This window comes from Meleagris gallopavo, chromosome 5 (genome assembly GCF_000146605.3).
Source record: "Meleagris gallopavo isolate NT-WF06-2002-E0010 breed Aviagen turkey brand Nicholas breeding stock chromosome 5, Turkey_5.1, whole genome shotgun sequence".
NCBI classification, from domain to species: Eukaryota; Metazoa; Chordata; class Aves; order Galliformes; family Phasianidae; genus Meleagris; species Meleagris gallopavo.
The window spans coordinates 13,645,160-13,663,748 of NC_015015.2; the positions used below are offsets into that span (position 1 = coordinate 13,645,160).

Consider the following 18,589-nt stretch of genomic DNA (forward strand, 5'->3'; position numbering starts at 1 on the left):
TAAGGGGAGAGAAACCAAGAATCTCTAACCAGATCTGCACCTGCAAAACAAGTGGAAGAGAAACAGAGACTGTAATGAAAAGGACAGCTGGAGAGACGATATCAGAGAATGGAGGTCAAGCCTCTGTGAGAACCAGCAATTTGAGAGAGTGAGAAATGAGAGACTCAGAAATAGCTAAAGCCTCTTTAGAAGAGCTGCGAAGATATGCCAACATTTTCGTTATTTCATCTACAGCCCGCTACTAGACTGTTCCTCTGTTTACAGAACTTTATATTTCAAATTTGATTTATATCTACCAACTAAATCACAGAAATTCAGTAATCACTTATTTTATTCCAGCCCAGTGCATCTGTGATCTTACTTCCAATGTTCTCTCCTGTGGGCCACTGAGATCTCCTCTCAAGACTCCAGGAAGGCTCTAGGAAAAAGTTCTTCCTTTTACTGTTAATATGTTTGCTCTCTTGTTGCAAATGAGATGTAATAATTACATCAGTTCCTTTAGGTTGCTTAAACCGCAGGGCACCCTCTACACAGCAGCCTTTGAACCGAATCCTCAATCCTCTTTGGGTTGCTTTATTACTTAATTTTACCTGCAGAAACTCCCATTCTTTGTATACAGCTCTGTTGATTCTCAGCTTTATTCATCAACTTCATTTTGGTGATCTTTTCATAGTAAATTTTCTGATGTGATTCTTACAGTCATTGATTGATTGTTCCTACCATGAGGCTGAAGTATTCAATACCATCTCTACTGTTCTCCAAAGAATATTTATTACAGCTGTTACAGACTGTTATACAGTCTGGCTGCGACTCTTGATCAACTTCTTTCATCACATCTAAACTGGAGTTCAAGTTAGACACTAGGGAAAAAATAAAACCACTGGGATTGTAACGTACTACTGGTGTGGGCTATCAAGAGGGGATGAGGAATCTCAGTTCCCTCAGGTTTCCAAATCGAGACAAAGCCATGACTGGCATACAGCAGTTGTTATCTGAGTGAGAGGATGGATTACATAAACCCTCATTGGTCCCCCTTCCAACCTTTATTTCTATGATTTTCCCAGATAGTTGGGAAGAAAACCGTGTGCCACTCTCTCCTGTGTCCACCAACCTTACTTATTTGTTCGTGTTATTGTGGATTTGATAAATAAGAGATTGATTTAAGAGGTGCAAATAAGCATACAATAAATGTATAACAAATAGAGAACAATATGCACTCTCACACTGTGTCTTTCCTTTCTGCTTTGAAAGTACTGCTTGGATAATGAGAAACAAACAAGAGGTTAACAAAGGACAGATGGGATTTAGGAAGGAAATTCAGGGACAGCTGAGGGAGCAAGAGAAAAGAGAAAACTCATCAAAGAAAAGAGATAAGAACATTAGACTGAGGGGATTTATTTTATGTATTAGGAAGGAAATGTAAGAAGAAAAACTTCTGAAAAATAACTTTAGCACAATATACTTCACAGCAGGGGGAAATTACTCTGCCTCTATTGAGAGCAAGCACTTTCTGTTGGACCACCACCACACACATGAATGTAGACACGCATGCTATCCCCCTTCACAGAGCAACAGCCACTTCCAGTCAGCTACAAGGATCCTGATGGACAGCATGATAGAACATCCAGAACATCAGTAAACATATGTTAATTGCTCCAAAAGTAATGTCTCCCACTTATTTCCATGGAAACTACAGCAGGCACAAAGAGCACAATAACACAATTTGATAGAGCAAATTTTCAGCTCCAAAACACTATTTTTCAGCACAGTCACCACCATTAACCATGTATTTTCACCAGCAACAAACAAGAGCCTGCACACCGTACTTATAAAAATCTGCTCCAGCAGAGATGAGCCACTGTTTCACAGCCACTATGATGGCACTGGTGCTAGGAAAACGTTGCCCATGTAGTCCATCTTTCATTGGCCCAGACAGATGGAAGTCAGAAGGCACCAAATCCAGACTATACAGTGGGTGTGATATGACAGTCTAGCCAAGACTGACAATGTGCTCCATGGTCTTTAAACTGGTACGGGGCCTGGTAATATCATGTTGCAAATAAAGGCTGCCTTCTTCTCTGGCCTGGCTCTGGAAGTTTGAGTCTTCAATTTAGTCAGCATCATCATGTAGCTGTCAAGATGACAGTTTGTTTGGGTTCCAGGAAATTCAGAAGGATCACCCCTTCCCTGTTCCAGAAGACACTGCATATCACTTAATCCACTGAGGACTGCATTTTACTTGATGTGAATTCATATATCAGCACTCCATGGACTGCCGTTTTTACTCCAGTTCATTGTGGTGACATCACATCTAGTCTTCAGTAATGATGCAGCCCAGGAAACTGTCACATTCAGACTCTCAGTGGATCAATATATCTGAATACTTGTGTACATTGTTCCTTCTGCTTCTGCGTGAGCATCTGTGACACCCACCTAGCACAAATAATAATAATCTAATGTTGCCACCATTGTTTCCAACACAATGAAGCTGATATTCAGGTCCATACACAGCTCGCTGCCTGTAATCCATCTATTCATGCAGATCTGAGATGCTCTTCATTTAATGGTGTGACACTTCTTCATGGCCATCCAGAACACAGCTCATCTTTCATGTCACCACTGCCACTGCTGAAATGTGCCACCCACCATTTCACTGTGTTGATATCCACTGGTTGATCTCCATTAGCAGGTGTCAATGAACATCAATGGGTTTTCCACATGAAGGAATTAATGACACACCACTGCTTCAGCTGCACTTCCATGTCAGATGCCATTTTGTCGGCAGCAGGGCAATCTGACATTTGTCACACGGCAACAAAATGAAACAGAATACTGATAGGAAGGTTAAACCTCTCCCATACCACCACCGGACATTTTGGGCCAATATAACAAATGGGAGACATTACTTCTGGGACAGCCTTCACAGTCTACTGGCAATTCTTCCAGGAAAAACTGTACATCTGTAGCACAATCCTGTTAAAAAATTGCTACAGATACAAGAGGGAAAACTAGTAATATTCCCCACTCCCTTGTAGATTTGTTATGGCACTTTTTACACATTCTGGTGGCAATTAATTTCAGTTATATAGAGTTCTACAGCAACTTCTTGGGATATGGAAAAATAAGCTAAATACACACCCCATTAAAAGTCAAGAGCATTCATTATGAGCAGACATGAGAAGAAACTAGGTGTTCCTGTCTTGTTTATACATTTTGCTATTATTTATTTATTGCAGATAGGTCTGCATTTGAGAGAAGCAGATGATGCATGTTTCTACGTTCTAAAGCTGCACAATAACTAAAAGTAGAAACAACTAGAATCACACTCTGCTGTGCTACCCCTTGCAATGCTGACATTTCCTTACTACTTTCCCACTGAGTGTACAAAAGAAGTGGCACTCGTTGCAAGAGCTGCAAGCAATGTAAGAATGCTTCTGTCTGCAATATATGCCAGAAACAGGACCAGGAATAAGCGGTTATGCATTTCTTACATCAGATTTTCCTTCCCGAGTGTTGACAACTGTTCCCAACATTCCCCCGCCTTGCCAAAACATTCTAAAACATGATTTCAAATGTTAAATTTAGCAGAAGCTGGAGCATTGGTCCCAATTTCCAGAAAGGACTGGGATTTAGACTACATGACTTTTTGGAGTTATCACTGAACACTCCTAAAAAAGCCAGCCAGCTTCTGGGTGAGGCACCCTAGAATTTCTTGCCACTTTCGGAAGTCCCTTTTTCCTCCAGGGGAAATGCATGATAACAGAACAGAGATGTTACTGAGCATTACAATCATTATCTGCTGAGACTGGAATAGATGCAGAAGTTCAAGATCAAATTCCTTCTCTCCTTCCCTATGGTTTGCAGGGAATTACAGCAATACCTCTATTAATGCTCTCACAGCACAAAGCCATTGCTGCTGCTTCCTCAAACAGCAGCAGAGCACACCATGCTACATTACTCTGTATGGCTGAAGAATACCAGGTGTTCTGACTGAGTAGTGATTGCTTTTCCCACACTGGAGGAGAATCATGCATACCACAACTGCAGTTCCATCCCTGCACGGTAGCTGGACCAACAGAGCACAGGCTTCAGCTCCCACAGCATTAATGCACCTGGAAGATGCTCTTAAGAGTTGGAGGAGAAACACAATTTTGTAACAAACATTGGGTATCTCCTCCACATATGTAGCACGTGTTTCCATGGGAGGACAGCAGCAGAATGCAAACAACAGTTAATTGCTATAGGAATGTGCATCATGAGCAAACTAGCATATTAGATACATGTCCACTACAGACTGGGCACCTCAGGATGCCAGGATGAAAGGTAGTGAGTTCAGAGACAGCAGCTGGTAAAAGAGGAAAGGCCCAAATTCCTAAAAACTTACCACAGGAAAGGTCAGCCTGTTCCAGTGGCAGCAAAACAAACCCAGATCATATCCAGTTCCAGCTGACACTTCCGGAATTAACAATTATATGCCCTGGGACAGAGCTTTTGCAGATTTTCCTGCATATATGCCAATTATTTAATAGTACAAATCACAGGAGTAGACCCAGTGGGGCCTGGTTTACACTTAACAGATTAACAGCAAAACTTTTATGTTTGATATTAAAATGGAAAACAAAAAGAGCCTGCATCTCCTAACTGTCAGTGCAATGCCTGGCCTTAGCTAGTCAGAATATCCATTAGCTGACATTTTATTTGGATTAGGAAACTCTTATAAGCTACATTGGGCTAAGAAATGCTGGTGGCACACAGCGTCACATAATGCAAGTTTGCTGATGATACGAAGTTGGGAGGATTGGCTGACACGCCTGAAGGCTGTGCTGCCATTCAGCGAGACCTGGACAGGCTGGAGAGCTGGGCAGTAAGAAACCGGATGAGGTTCAACAAAAGCAAGTGTAGGGTCTTACACCTAGGGAGGAATAATTGCATGCACCAATACAGGCTGGGGGATGAGCTGCTGGAGAGGAGCTCTGCAGAGAGGGACCTGGGCGTCCTGGTGGACGACAGGTTGGCCATGAGCCAGCAGTGTGCCCTCGTGGCCAAAAAGGCCAATGGCATTCTGGGGTGCATTAAGAAGAGCGTGTCCAGCAGGTCGAGGGAGGTGATCCTCCCCCTCTACTCTGCCCTGGAAAGGCCTCATCTGGAGTACTGTGTCCAGTTCTGGGCTCCCCATTACAAAAAAGACAGGGATCTCTTGGAAAGAGTCCAGCGGAGGGCCACAAAGATGGTGAAGGGCCTGGAGCATCTCCCCTGTGAAGAAAGGCTAAATGAACTGGGTCTGTTTAGCCTTGAGAAAAGACGACTGAGAGGGGATCTGATCCAGGTTTATAAATATCTGAGGTGTGGCGGCCATAGCGGTGAGGCCAGTCTCTTTTCAGTGGTACATGGAGACAGGACGAGGGGAAATGGACATAAGCTGCAGCATAGGAAGTTTCGCATGAATGTGCGTAAGATCTTCTTCACGGTGAGGGTGACGGAGAACTGGAACAGGCTGCCCAGGGAGGTTGTGGAGTCTCCTTCTCTGGAGATGTTCAGGTCTCGCCTGGACGCCTACCTGTGTGACCTGGTGTAGGGAACCTGCTTTGGCAGGGGGGTTGGTCTCGATGATCTCTAGAGGTCCCTTCCAACCCCTACAATTCTGTGATTCTGTGATAATCGTTTCAGAAAAAATGAAGTTTTTGCCCAGATGGCTTACCTTCTATAAACAGGGATGGACTACATCCCTTAAATGGAATGGATCACTGTATTGATATTCGTGGTGCTTATTCTAGATGATAGATGCAGGTCAAACATCAGAGCCAGCTCTGGTCTCAGTCAATCTAATTAAGGATTGATGTTACCGCTATTGCTCTTCTGATGTAATGCTGGTTCTCTTTCCAGAAGAAAAGATAAAAAGACTCAAAAAGTCTCCAGACAAGATTATGGAATGTGAAATACAAACCAATGTGAAATGAAGTCTTTCCATCTGTACATATGCAAAAAAAAAAAAAAAGAATTGAAAGCAGAAAATACACACCAATATAAAACACACTTGCTGAGGGACCTTAATGAAATCAGTGCATGCTGTGTTGCAGCACCAAGATGCCAGCATCTTCCTCCTCCTGAACTGTTTATAAACTTCTGTAATCACACTGAGCAAACTCTGGCCTGGTAGAATCACAAAAACAGAAATCTATCCTAGTATGATGTGAAGTCCTATGCTGTTATTCTGATGCTTATAGGTGTGACTTTAACACGATTTGATCAATATAGATTCACTCTTCTAAGCGCATCTGAATTTCATTCTGAGAAATTTTTTGAGGAAGAAAGTTATTTTTCATAAAGAGCTGTAGAACTTAGAAACTATAGTTCAGGCCAGAAAACATGCTCCCTTGCTCCCTTTCAGTTTCGAAGTGACTTAAACAAAAATTTGTTAACTCCTTAAAGATTTGGGGAATTCTTTTATTAATAATTTAAAATGCATTTCCTGTCTGTAAATGCCATCAAAGCTGACAATTCTACACATGGTTCAACTACTGTACTCTTTCCAGTGGTACCCTTTCATTCTCTACAGCGTGGGACAAGTTTCGCCCTATGTGCCTTCTGACCAATTAATTAACCAGACTACACAGCTGGTTAAAATGCTGGTAGAAAAAGTCAATTAAAATAAGTAGTTTTAGTTAGAATCAGATCAAAATCCATTGATTTTTAGCATTTTTCACCAATCTTCAGAGAGCAAATGGAAGAATGAAAGCTTTCAGTGTACTACAGAGAATACAGCTCCAGATTGATAAAAACTTCCTGCCTTTCACAGTAGCTTTTACTAGTTGTCTTTCCTAGGACTCTGAACCATGAACCTGACAACAGATAAGGATCCTGGTGCTTTCTGCCATTTCCCCATACAGCAACGCTTTGTAGAGCCACCTCTCTGTAGCTGGGGACATGTTGCCCTACAGCTGCGTACTCTCAGAGTCTACCCAAGTCTACTACTTGCTGCATCTTGCCTGGTAACATACAGCTTGGAGATACTGGGAGCCCAGGGAGAGGCAGGGCTTTCGGCCTCTGGACTCCTGGCATGCAGGACTCCTAACACCCTGCTATGTAAATGAAGTTAAGCTATGATCTGTTTCGCTCCAAATGCAAGAATGGTGAAGTTACAGTGGAAGCAGTTAAAGAGAGTCAAACACAAAGGATTTTGAGTGGCTGATTACTGACAGCAGCTTCCCAGGTGGATAAGGACTGAATGGCAGAACACATCTCTGAGACCAGTTGTTGGTCTACCTAGGTAGCAGGGTTACAACCAAGTTAAATGAATGGCAAAAGCGTTCTTGACTCGAGCTAGCTCTAGCTGGGGCTCAGGAAGAACATCTGCTGCATGACCAAGGCAGCACACAAGTATGATGCCTATGTGACTGTGTTTTTGCACACACGGCTCTTAGTAGAACAAATTTGGTAAAACAAAGATTTAAGTCAGACAGCTACAAGTCTATGGAATTAAAAGTAGGGTGAAAAAAATAGGACCAATAATTTTTATATCTTGTTCAAATGCATCAATTGATCACACTAACTTTAGAAAGCAAAAAGCATGGCACACACTTAACAGGTTTGTTCCTCTGATGGGTACATCACGTGCTCGTGATTCCTGTTTAATTTCCGTCCTGAAGAATACCTCCAATTGTGCTCCTGTGGGTGTGGTAGAAAGTAGGGGTGTAGAGTGATTCGTCTCTGAAGGAAAATACAACTATCCAACTTCTTTAACTGCTCAAACAAATGACAAGTGAATAGGCTTCCAATGCTTCCCACCAGCTCCAGTTCAAAACACAACACTCTGCATTATATATTCAATAACAGATCCCTGGTCCCAAACCCCCTGTAGCAGAAGGGAGACAGGGAAAATAAGCTCCTTTCATTTTCCTGTGTTTTTCATATCGCAAGGTGCTTTTTTTTTGTCTCTTTGAACTTAGAAAAGAGACTCACGAGGCTGTGCTGTGCCAAATGTGCTGCTGCTGGAATATAAACAAGGGCCAGAGAGGCAGGGGGTAAGGGCACATTTGTGAGCTTCTGCTCTTTGATGGGTGTCAATCATTCCTGAAGTTTGTTTACCACCTAACAGACAAACATACAGGCAGATACGCACACGCTCCTAATCTGTTCTCTTCCAGTGCTAAAAGCAGATAAGCAAGAGGTAATGCTCTAGGTTAAAAACGAGCCAAATCAAGGATGAGTGCATGCATTTGTAACAAGCACATGCAGCAAAAGTGCAAGGGAAGATCCACGTAAGTATGGACATACTCATCTGTATGCTGCAACTTCTATGCTCAACAGCAGGTAAAAAAAACAGGAATTTCAGAAAGTACATGTGTGTTTTGGGGAAATTTAGTTTCTTTCATGATTTCTTTTCTTTTTTCTTTCTATAAATACAACGTCATCTGGGTTGATCTCCTCTTGCAGCAATATATGAACCAATCAGAAGAATAACAGACTAGAGCCAGCAAGTTAGTACAGAGTTTCTTAATCAGAGAGTACAGGAAAGTTTGGTGAATGCTTTAAAGCCTTTTCTTTGGGACTTCTATTAAATACATTTAATCAATACTAAATAAATAAATACATTTACTTTCCTTCCTATTTGCTGCTTTTTAATACAATACTTCCCAGCATCTTGTGTTCCAGTATCCCAGATCAATTTAAACCAATTTCAACAATAAAGTTATATGGTCTCATTTCTTTGTTCATTTGTACCCAATTGAAGGGGGTATTCAGAGGAATTCAGTAGCAGCTTAACATAATTTCCTCTGCAATCAACAGTAAGACACTGAAATACTGCAGCTTAAAGAAAGGGATTACTGAAGAAATTTTTATGCATTTGATATGTACATATGTATATCTGAGTTGGTTATATATGACTTCAGTAACCTCACAAAAACTATCTTCAGTGTGATCAAGCTGAATTTAAACAAAGTTGCCCTATTCAGTCTATTTCTACTCTGTCTCAGATTTAGCTTCTCCTTGATGTTATTGGTATCTTTTGGTAATCATTTCTGTAGACCAGGCTGAAAACAGCTAGGTCAGCCAGTATCATGGTCTTAAAATTTATCCTAGAAGTCTGAAAATGAAGTATTTCAAAGAGAAGATGTTGCTTTCAAGAATTCCCTTCTTTAACTTACCTTGGGGAAGCCTAGATTTCTGCTTCTACAGATAGGTTGTACAAGTCTCTCTCTTTCCACTCCAGACAGAGATAAGTGGCTTTCTATAGATTTCAAGTATGTGATTAGAAACTCATAGATTTATGGATTTTGAGGCCAGAGTGGTTGTTTTACTAATCTAGTCCACTCTAATGCATAGCATGGATCAGGAAACCACTTTCAAGTACTTTCTGCTGCAAGACCAGCAGCCAATGTTGAACTAAGATCTAGCATTTAGAAACCACAGAGCAGTTTAATGCAAAGTTCAATTTTCTTTCTTTCAGGGAAAAAGCTCATCAGAACTCTTGATTGCTTGTTCCAATTAATAACTTCCTCCAGTGCTCAAATAGTCTGAACATTTCTACTTTCAATCTACCTGCAGCTTCCAACTATTAGTTTCCAATAAGCTTTCTGCCCCCAAGACAGAAGTTATCCTCAATTATCAGATGCCTATTCTCCTTGTCAGTATTTACAAACCATGACTAAGTTCTCTCTTAACCTTCTAATTGATAAACTAGTTAGACTGAGTCCTCTGAGTCTCTCTTTCAGCATAAACTCTGATTGTTACTTATTCCCTCAGATCTTTTCTGAACTGTTTCCTATTTATAAAATATTTTCCTTGAAGAATGGACACCTTGACCAGATATGCTACACTTTCAGCAGTTTTTGTAACAAACCAGTGACAGTTATGCATGACTTCCCATAGCAAAAAGAGGAAAGACAAAGCAAAAAGAATTCACAGAATGGTAAGAAAAGAGAAATAATAGGGGTTTAAAAGGAGGCAAAAATAACTGATAAAAAAATGGAGAAGGAAGGAAATAAAGTCCAATATGGTGCAAAGTAGTACCTATTTACATATGTGCTTTACCAGTTATCTTGTCTGCTCTAAGAAGTTGACAAGTGAACCTGCTACTCATCCCTCCGTTCAACTGCTTCAGGCAATTAGTGATTTCTGATGCTGATGGTTGCATGATCCTCCCTGACTGAGAACACAGTTTTGGAAGTAGAGCTCATTAGCACCACAAGGCTCTAAAACAACCAACCTCCCCAGAACACAGCACCCTCCTTCCAAGCCAGCTCCATAAGAGAAGTAAGAAAGGACTGTTTTCTTCCCATCCCCCAGCCTTGAAATACCTGCCTGGCTTCAAGGCTGGCACTGAAGGATTCAGAGTGAACAAAAGGCTCATATGCACAAAGCACACATATGGAGCCCTGGCCTTCAGTCATCAAGCCTGGGACATCTGTGTCTTTCTCAGAATGTCTGCTTGTTCAAATAATTAGTCCAAGGCCAGCTGTCCCCTTCTTGCTCTTCACCCTTTATGCTCCCATTGCTTCTACTATCACTTCCTTTTGAAAGATTATTTTGTCTGACAGATCACCAAAAGATAGTCTGTTTCTTTCTGCTTATTCTTTGGATGGAGGGAGTAGCAGAAGACTGGTGAGGTAGTGAAGAGGAAAGACTCTTTGACGACTCCTTCTCCTTCCCAGACTTCTGCACATTTGCAAGCAGGCTTTGGCCACATCAGAGGAAAGACTGACTTGAACTCTCACATTCAGATGTTAAGAACTGCAAATGCTCGTGCTGGTACTTAAAATGCAACCAATAGCAGTGAGTCTGTGTGCTCTATGAGCACAGTTAGCTCATGTATTCTGGGCCCAACTTCCTTCTCTCCTAAAGCAGTAGGAGTAGTTCAGTGAAATTAATGAGACCTTCATAATCTCAACACACTCCCTGTAATCCACTCATTTCTGAGGCCTTTCTACCAATTTATGTCAGAGCATGCTAAAGCTCCCTTGGGAGGCAGGTCTCCAGACCAGCAGGCTTACCCAAAGTACAGCTGAAGAAACCCAGCCCTAGTATTTATAGTTGTGTGAAAGCAGCAGTGAGAACAAAACCAGGACTTCTGTTTTCATCTGTAAAATCTGCAGTTCTGCCCCAAAACAGCACTTTTAAGCAGACCCCAGCTGGAGCTGGGAAGGGAACACTCCTCAGCCTCAATGAACGAGCCAGGACACACTGAAGCAGACAGCTTGCATGTGCAGCAAGCAGCCTTGTCCTCTGAGAGAGCTGCAAGCACACGGATGAGCCATTTACTGCAGCCTGTGCTGCAGCCTGCCTGCCCATGTATCATCTCCATAGCAGCAGTTCTGTTAATTGAGACCAGCTGCTTCAACTCCAAATTCTTCTCTCCAGAAATATTGATACTACTACGTTATGATTAGAAAGCACTTTACCAAATGCCTCTCAATTTTGCACAGCTCAGATGAAGAGCAGCTGCAGAAAGAAGGGACAGTTCCCTGACTGTACAGAATAAAACAAATGCTCACTGCAAAATCACTGGAGAAATGAAGGCTGTATGAAGTAAGTCAAAATAATGATGGCAGGAGAAAGCAGCCTGCTGCATGTGCTCATGCCTGTCATTTTTGATGTTGAAAGGACTGTGAGCAGACTTCTTCCTTATGCTCTAGGATAAATGGCCACAGCACTGCAGTTTTACAGCTTCATGTGGCAGGTGTGCATATTTGTCAGATCCAGTTTTTCCATCCAAGGACAGATTAAAACAAAACCCATCAATCTGGGCCTGGCTTGGAATTGCTGCTGTGGTGTTGATTCTGCTCCAGAGCCTGTTCTAAACAGCCCGCTGGCAAAGAGAGTCACTGAAACTAATAAACTAGTGGGAAGATTTGTGAAGTAGGAATGCCACCACACCACCATGACTTGGCTTCGTTGCTGACTGTCTCCCCATGGCTGCTGACTCCATGCAGCAGGGCTGTCAGCTGGCTGCTTGGCAATGCTCACACTGGGATTGCCGAAAGCTGAAAGAATTTTTCCCCAATCAACCAGGCTGGATTACGCTGGCTAAGAGTACAGTCAATTCCAAATTCACTTAGAAGTCCCAAGCCCTGTCTCTAACCATCAGACACAGGGTATTCCTGAAAAGACATCTGGTTACTGTGTTTATGCAAGAACTGGGCTAACCACTTCAATCCCATCTGTTGTTCCAGCCTCCTGAGTACAGAGAACAGAATCCTTGAAAGAGAAAATCTGGCCATGAATGGTCTGAAATGAGAATCATGATACAATGCCTGGCTTCCTCCTGAGAAGGATGTTGTACAATTTTACAGAAAACATGGCACTCTTCAGCACGCGGCTGTGTAAACAAGGGCCTAACACATTACTTTGTTACTCAGATTTTCTACTACAACTGAGGTAATACAACAAAACAAAAGCAGAGAGATCACTTCGCTATGCTATGTGATTTGCCTCCTACTCTGAAAATCAATGGGGTAAATAAAATCTTTTATACCAATGCCAGACAGAGACTCTCTCAGCCAACATCACGCCCATGTTTTTTTAAAAGTATTCTTACTGTGTTACTCCAGAAAATATTCAAAGTTTTTAGAATCTCATTCACATTTTACCATTTACAAACTTTGTTCACTGTGTTCCACTCACCTAAGAGAATTTCTCTCTTGCATCGTTAGATGCAATTTTCTTACCTATTTCACTTTCTAATTTCTGGTCTATACCAGAAGACTGCTTTAATCTACAGTACTGCAGGAGACAGAATACTTCAATGGAATTCCAGAAGAGTAAATCTGAGCACATTACAGTTGAATATGAAGTTTACACTAACATTCGTTGACTGCGTATTCCTTCAATCTCCATTTTCTTTCCGTTCCAAGTAAGGTTGCCATACTTACTTGTGATAACAACAGCGAGGAAAGATCTTTGCTGCGTGTGCTAACCGGGAAGTTACCTTGATTTTGTGTGCAGATCCATTAGCACATTTTGCAGGTGACAACTTGATGGAATTCTCTTGATTGCAGAAGTTGTGCTCCCCCACCAAGCTGAATTTAGCCTGGCTACTCACCAAATCACATGAATAAATTCTTGTTCTATTTTTTATTTTTTTGTTTTTTAATTTTTAGACTTCCAAGATCTGTCAAGTGACACTCGCACAAGGAGATGTATATCACAACATTAGGAAAAATGTGAATGAAACTGTTGTGAACACTACTGTCATTGGGACCACTGGGACTCCTTGACTGATTCCAATAACACAGCTCTGAGGATTATTAACAGAATTACAACAGCTTAAAGCACTCATGGATCTTGGTGCATCAGATAACGAACACATGCAGCAGGAGTAAGCAGGAGGTGCATTCAAACAACAGATTTGTCAACCTCGCATAAATCTCTTCTCACTAACACGTAAAGGCCTCAGTCCACAACATACCACAACTACTGTGCACTGCTCCTGCAGTGAAAATTATGATGCCTAACACACAGCTACCCCAGCAGAGAAGCAACAGCTCTGCAGCTGACCACTAATTTTGTTCTCCAAGCACAGATATACTCCCATTTCATTTCAGCTGCCCTAGCCTCCCCCATATCTGAATTATTTTTATTATGCTCCACATAATCCTAGTACTGACAGGGATGTTTGTTAAAAATAATTAAAGATATTAATTTTGTATGGAACAAAAGACACAGAGCAAGAACTTATTTTTTTTTAAATCTCCTATTAGAAAATTACCTTCATTAGCACCGACTCGCTGAGCTTCTCTCTGTTGACAATTTTTATCGCAACCTTCTGACATGTGACACAGTGAACCCCCAACTTCACGAGCCCTATAGGAGAAACAGAGCAAAACAGAAAAAAAGAACTGGTTAGAGCTATCCACAGTTGAGATTTTTCCTAATAATACATTACTCAGTAGTTGGCAACTTATATTCAAGCAAATTTCCATTAGAACCTCCCCCTGCCAGATGAAGTCTTGTGAGTAATGAAGACTGTAAAGCCCACGCTATGACCACTTGGCATCCTCAATTCTACTGCAGTTTCAACCACCAAAGCTGATTTTTGTTGAAATACAATCCAGCTCTCAACTATTCAAAGAGTGTTCTACCAGTACAAAGTAAAATTCTGCCAATTTAACTGCACTAGGTTTGGCAACATCTGGCATCACTGAAAGCTCAGAAAGCGACAAAACAAGGTGGTCAAGTGTGTGCAGTGTGCACATTGCCATACATTAGTTTTATCCCTTCCCAAGCCTTCCAGTTACAATAAAAAAGCCCTTCACTTGAGTTTTCTCTTGCTGTTTTGACTTACTCTGTTGCATGAAGTTCATACTGTGCTCAATACCACAGAGGAATGGAGGAACAAAAGTACATAGTGATCAACACTAAGTTCTTACTTATTAATATTTACTATATCCTTGTTCATATCTATAACCTCAAACAACTTAGTGGTGTAGATGAATGGCTATATTTGGAAAAAGTTATGAGTATTCCCATCATGGAGTCAGATCAGAACATCTGAGTTATCAAAAACTACGGAGTAAAACTCCAAGAATGGAAAGAAAGAGGTAAGTAACAAAATATTACTGTCTGCAGAACTTTGATCTGAATCCGCTGATTCACATAAAAGTACATCAAGAGATCCCTCATGAGCAAGTTAAACATGGTCTCCCAAGCTCCCAAATCACCCCCACCAAAACTTTTCTACCCTGAAAACTTACTTTGTAGGTCTATTCAAGTGAGATGCTTTGCTTCAGCTCTTACTCTTGTCAAACATGGTCATGCAGCACCACCATCTAATAGGCTGGATTCAGTCCACTCCACAATGTGCCAAAATTGTCATTTAATTTAATTCAGTTAAGACTCCAGGGAGAAATGGCACCTCGCTGGTGTCAGTAAGATCTGCTGGGCTTCACAGAGCATTTATGAGCAATGATGTTGCACAGAAAGAAAAAGTTCAGCTTGGCTTGCAGATCCTAGGCTGGGTGGCATTAAGATCCTGACCTCATTCTCTGTCCCAAATGCCAAAGCTGAAGACATTGCTTTATCTGTAAAGTGCACACAACAGATCTGCAGCCCAGAGAAACAACAACCATAGGACTCCACACTTTGAGAGATTAAATATGTAGACCACTGCCTTACTTCAAACTGTCCCCAAAGATTTGGAGTTTCATCAGGGGCTTCAGCCATCTCTTACAGACACTTGTTCATCTTTTTGCTTCAGTTAATCACTAATACTGAACCATTAACCACAGGTTGTTATGCCAAGAAATAACTGATTCACTTCCTGTCCTCTCTTTTTTATGTTGTGCTCAAGTTTTCTGGATATTTCCATTCATGTAATTTTCTGCTCTTAGCTGGTTAAATGCTGACATCCTCACCTCCTGCCATTACATGAACAAGTATTAAGAATTAAGGACACAGCACACTGACAAACCCATTTGAAGCTGTGTATGGCAAGAGCCTTTCCTCTGCCTGAAGCAACAGATGAGCACAGCTGGGGAAAGATGCTGTGATGTCCAGCCAATCCTCACTGTTACAGCTGAATTTTGTCTACTCAATATATGTATGACATCATCCTTAGCACCACAGGCTCTGTGCTCACCACTCAGAGCAGTTGCAGCCTCCCTTCTGCAGCTTTGCTTTGGTTTTGCCCTGTTTGGGCAGTCACTGTTGGCACCCCTCTATTGTGAGCTCACAATGCTTCAGTCCATGCCTATCCCTTTATTCTGCTTCCAACACAAACCACACTTTTTGCATAACTCCAAATTCCCTGCCCTTATGTTTCTAATTCTTTGCAGAACTTGTAGCTCAGCCCTTCACATCTAGACTCTAGGATACGTGACGCAGTGCTGCAGTAGAGTGTTCTACAGTCATTATTTTGAGAGGTCACTGAAGGTGACAAACAGCTGCTTCCTGTAACTGGTCCCCCAACCTTAAGAAAGCGTACAGGCTTTTGGAATGTCACACTTCAAGATTTGATTCCAAATGTTCCTCTTCCCAAATCAAGGCACCTTTCTCACTGCACTCAGCTATCTGTAGCCCTTTTTACCCTTGCCCTCACTGAAGCATTTTGTCATTGAGTCACAGCTACCACAAGCCTCTGAGATACTATCAAACCACACAGGCAATCTTCACAGTGTCCTCTGCCTTTCTTGCTACTAACCTACCACAGAAACTCAGAAAATAAGATCAAACCATTCTGTTTACTCTGATAAGACAGTTCGTCGAAAATTAGAAGATTTTAGACACATTCTAAAATCATACCAATACTGTCCCAGTGATTTTACATTGATTTAATTTCATCAGCCTTGAGAGGTCATTACTGATTTACAGCAGGATGCCAAAGAACAGAATGAGAGAGAATGCATGATCTAATGTATTTTTCTTTTTCCTCCTTATTTCTGTTAAAAATTGAGAAAAAAAAAATACACTATCACCGCTGCCTGCTTTGTAGGTGAAGAATTCTAAGACAACCTTCCAAACAGCCCAAGACAGCACTTTTCAGCATCCAAAATTCAGGAATGTAATTTCAGGATAAAAATAAAACCTGTCACTCTGCTTGTGCCTCCCTGCTTACCTCTTCCTTTTGACATATGCATACCAATGGAGCCAAATAAAAACCTTTCACTAAACCACCTTATACATAGGCTATGGTCCTCCTGCTACTAAGAGAAAACCTTAAATGAGCTTGGGCAAGGAAGAGCTTGTGCCCTGGCACTTCCAGTCTACAGAGCTACTGCTCATTGATGAGTTATGGTCATTTGAACTCCTGTGGGCTTCTGATGCTTCAGATGCCTTTTTACTGGCATACATAACATCAAGCATTGAGGACACATTATGTATCAGTGTAATGACATATATCTGAAGAATGTAAGAAGCAACTACATAAATAAAATGCATTGAAATGGAAAAAAAGCAATGCAGGCTCAGAGACAAGTGGTTGAGCTGCTGTTTGCAGGGCTGGTGATTTTTCAGTTCTCCTTTGGCTGCATACACAGCTGCTAATGAGCACCTCAAGTCTACAGCAAACTTCCCATACAGATGTGTCAACAGGTGAGGTGCGTACTCATACAGCTTATCTACACATTACACCCAGTAGAAGTACTTGTGTGGTCCCCAAAGAGAACAACCAAGGCTGCTAGGATGATATTTTGCTTTGGCATGGCTTAAGGCAAGTCTGCCAATGCAGCCAGTAGGCTGCTTTGTCTTAGGAGCTGTGAACATTGAGCTGCTTCAGACCTTAGCCACTTAACTCTGCAAGAAACTGCCTCATAATTTCAGGCTGGGGAGTAAAGACGAAAAAATGTACATACTGAAAAGCAAGGAGATGTGTAAGCTAACACTGTCTTTTGATTTATAATTAAAAGCCACAAGCTGAAAACCACTGAGCAACAGGAACTCCAGACGACACAAAGGAAAGATGGCACACAAGGAAGAGCACAGAGCACAGGGAACCTTGCAGGCCTGCCACATCTGAGCACAGTGCTGACCTGCTGACAGCCAAGCTCATGCTGTTTTTTGCTAGGAAGTCCCACTGTGTGGATGCGTAAAGACACACAGATCTTTCCTGAAAAGGACAGAAGCTTACGTGATAAGAAAGGGAAATATTTAGGCCTGCTATACAGGTGGACAGCCCACTCTGAAGCAGTGAATACGGAATCACTTATTTTACCCAAGAAGTGTGTGTTGCAGGAATGAAGACACAAGCTTCCCTTCCACAGATGAGCACACAGCCATCCCCGTGGCAATCAGCACTGTGTCTTAGCCAAGGACAGGATTTCAGAAAAGCCTGATGTACTTCTGCCTCAGGTTGTGGTGGGAATTTGCTCTAACACATACTAAACTAAACAGAAAGAGGTTGGAGCTGATGCTATTTCATAGGCACTCCGCAGCAGTGTGAATAGCAGCACAAGGGAACACAACTGAGGACAGGGATGCCTTGCTAATGAACCCCATTATGAGACCTAAAACTTGGTTCTTCATTACAGAAAACAGTGATCTGAAAGCAGGAGAGATAAAGCCAGTAACTACTTCAAGAATTGTATTTGCCAGTTTTAATATATGTAATTTTTGCACTGGAAAAAGGCAGCTTTACATTTTCTTCTGAAATAAAACCAACCCAATGCCCAGCCTGTACTTCTGTCACAGGGAAACAAAGCTCTGATTTCAGATCATCTGCATGGCTCGTTACTTGCTGCTCATTTCACAACAGAGCGCATTGTCAAAAAACTCATCCTCTCAAATGTTTAAGCAGAAAGCCCTGGTCTGGTCGGTACAATCTATTTTGGCTGGATGAGCAATTAAAGCAATGTCTAGAGAGAAATATTATTCCTAACTGAGTTAGCTAATTGCCAATTAATTCATGTCAATGAATACCCAGCAAATGTTAATCTGAGCACTGCAGGACACAAACACTTGTGGTTTCCATCAGGGCACAGACTAGTACTGGTAACTATTTGAACTCAAGAAGGAACAAAAATCTTAGTCCAAGAACAGTGCTTTTTAAAAGGGTCAGTGTGCCTATACAGCTTTTGCATATGAACTTTGTACACATGATCTTTATATACATGTGATTTAATCCCACAAACTGGAAATTATCGTTATAAATCTTAGAATT

The 18,589-nt window shown here is 41.6% G+C and overlaps 1 protein-coding gene across 12 annotated transcripts in view; it reads right to left on the minus strand.

Annotated features, from left to right (window-relative positions):
- Positions 1-18,589, minus strand: part of BRSK2 (BR serine/threonine kinase 2) — a 300,725-nt gene that overhangs the window by 140,251 nt on the left and 141,885 nt on the right. For 11 of the 12 annotated variants that reach the window (XM_031553458.1, XM_031553450.1, XM_031553457.1 and 8 more), the window contains one exon: positions 13,706-13,800. In XM_031553458.1, coding sequence (XP_031409318.1) covers positions 13,706-13,800 — 95 coding nt within the window. Of the gene's footprint in view, positions 1-13,705; positions 13,801-15,574; positions 15,713-18,589 lie in introns of those variants that run through there. The other variant, XM_031553456.1, reaches the window with a different exon arrangement.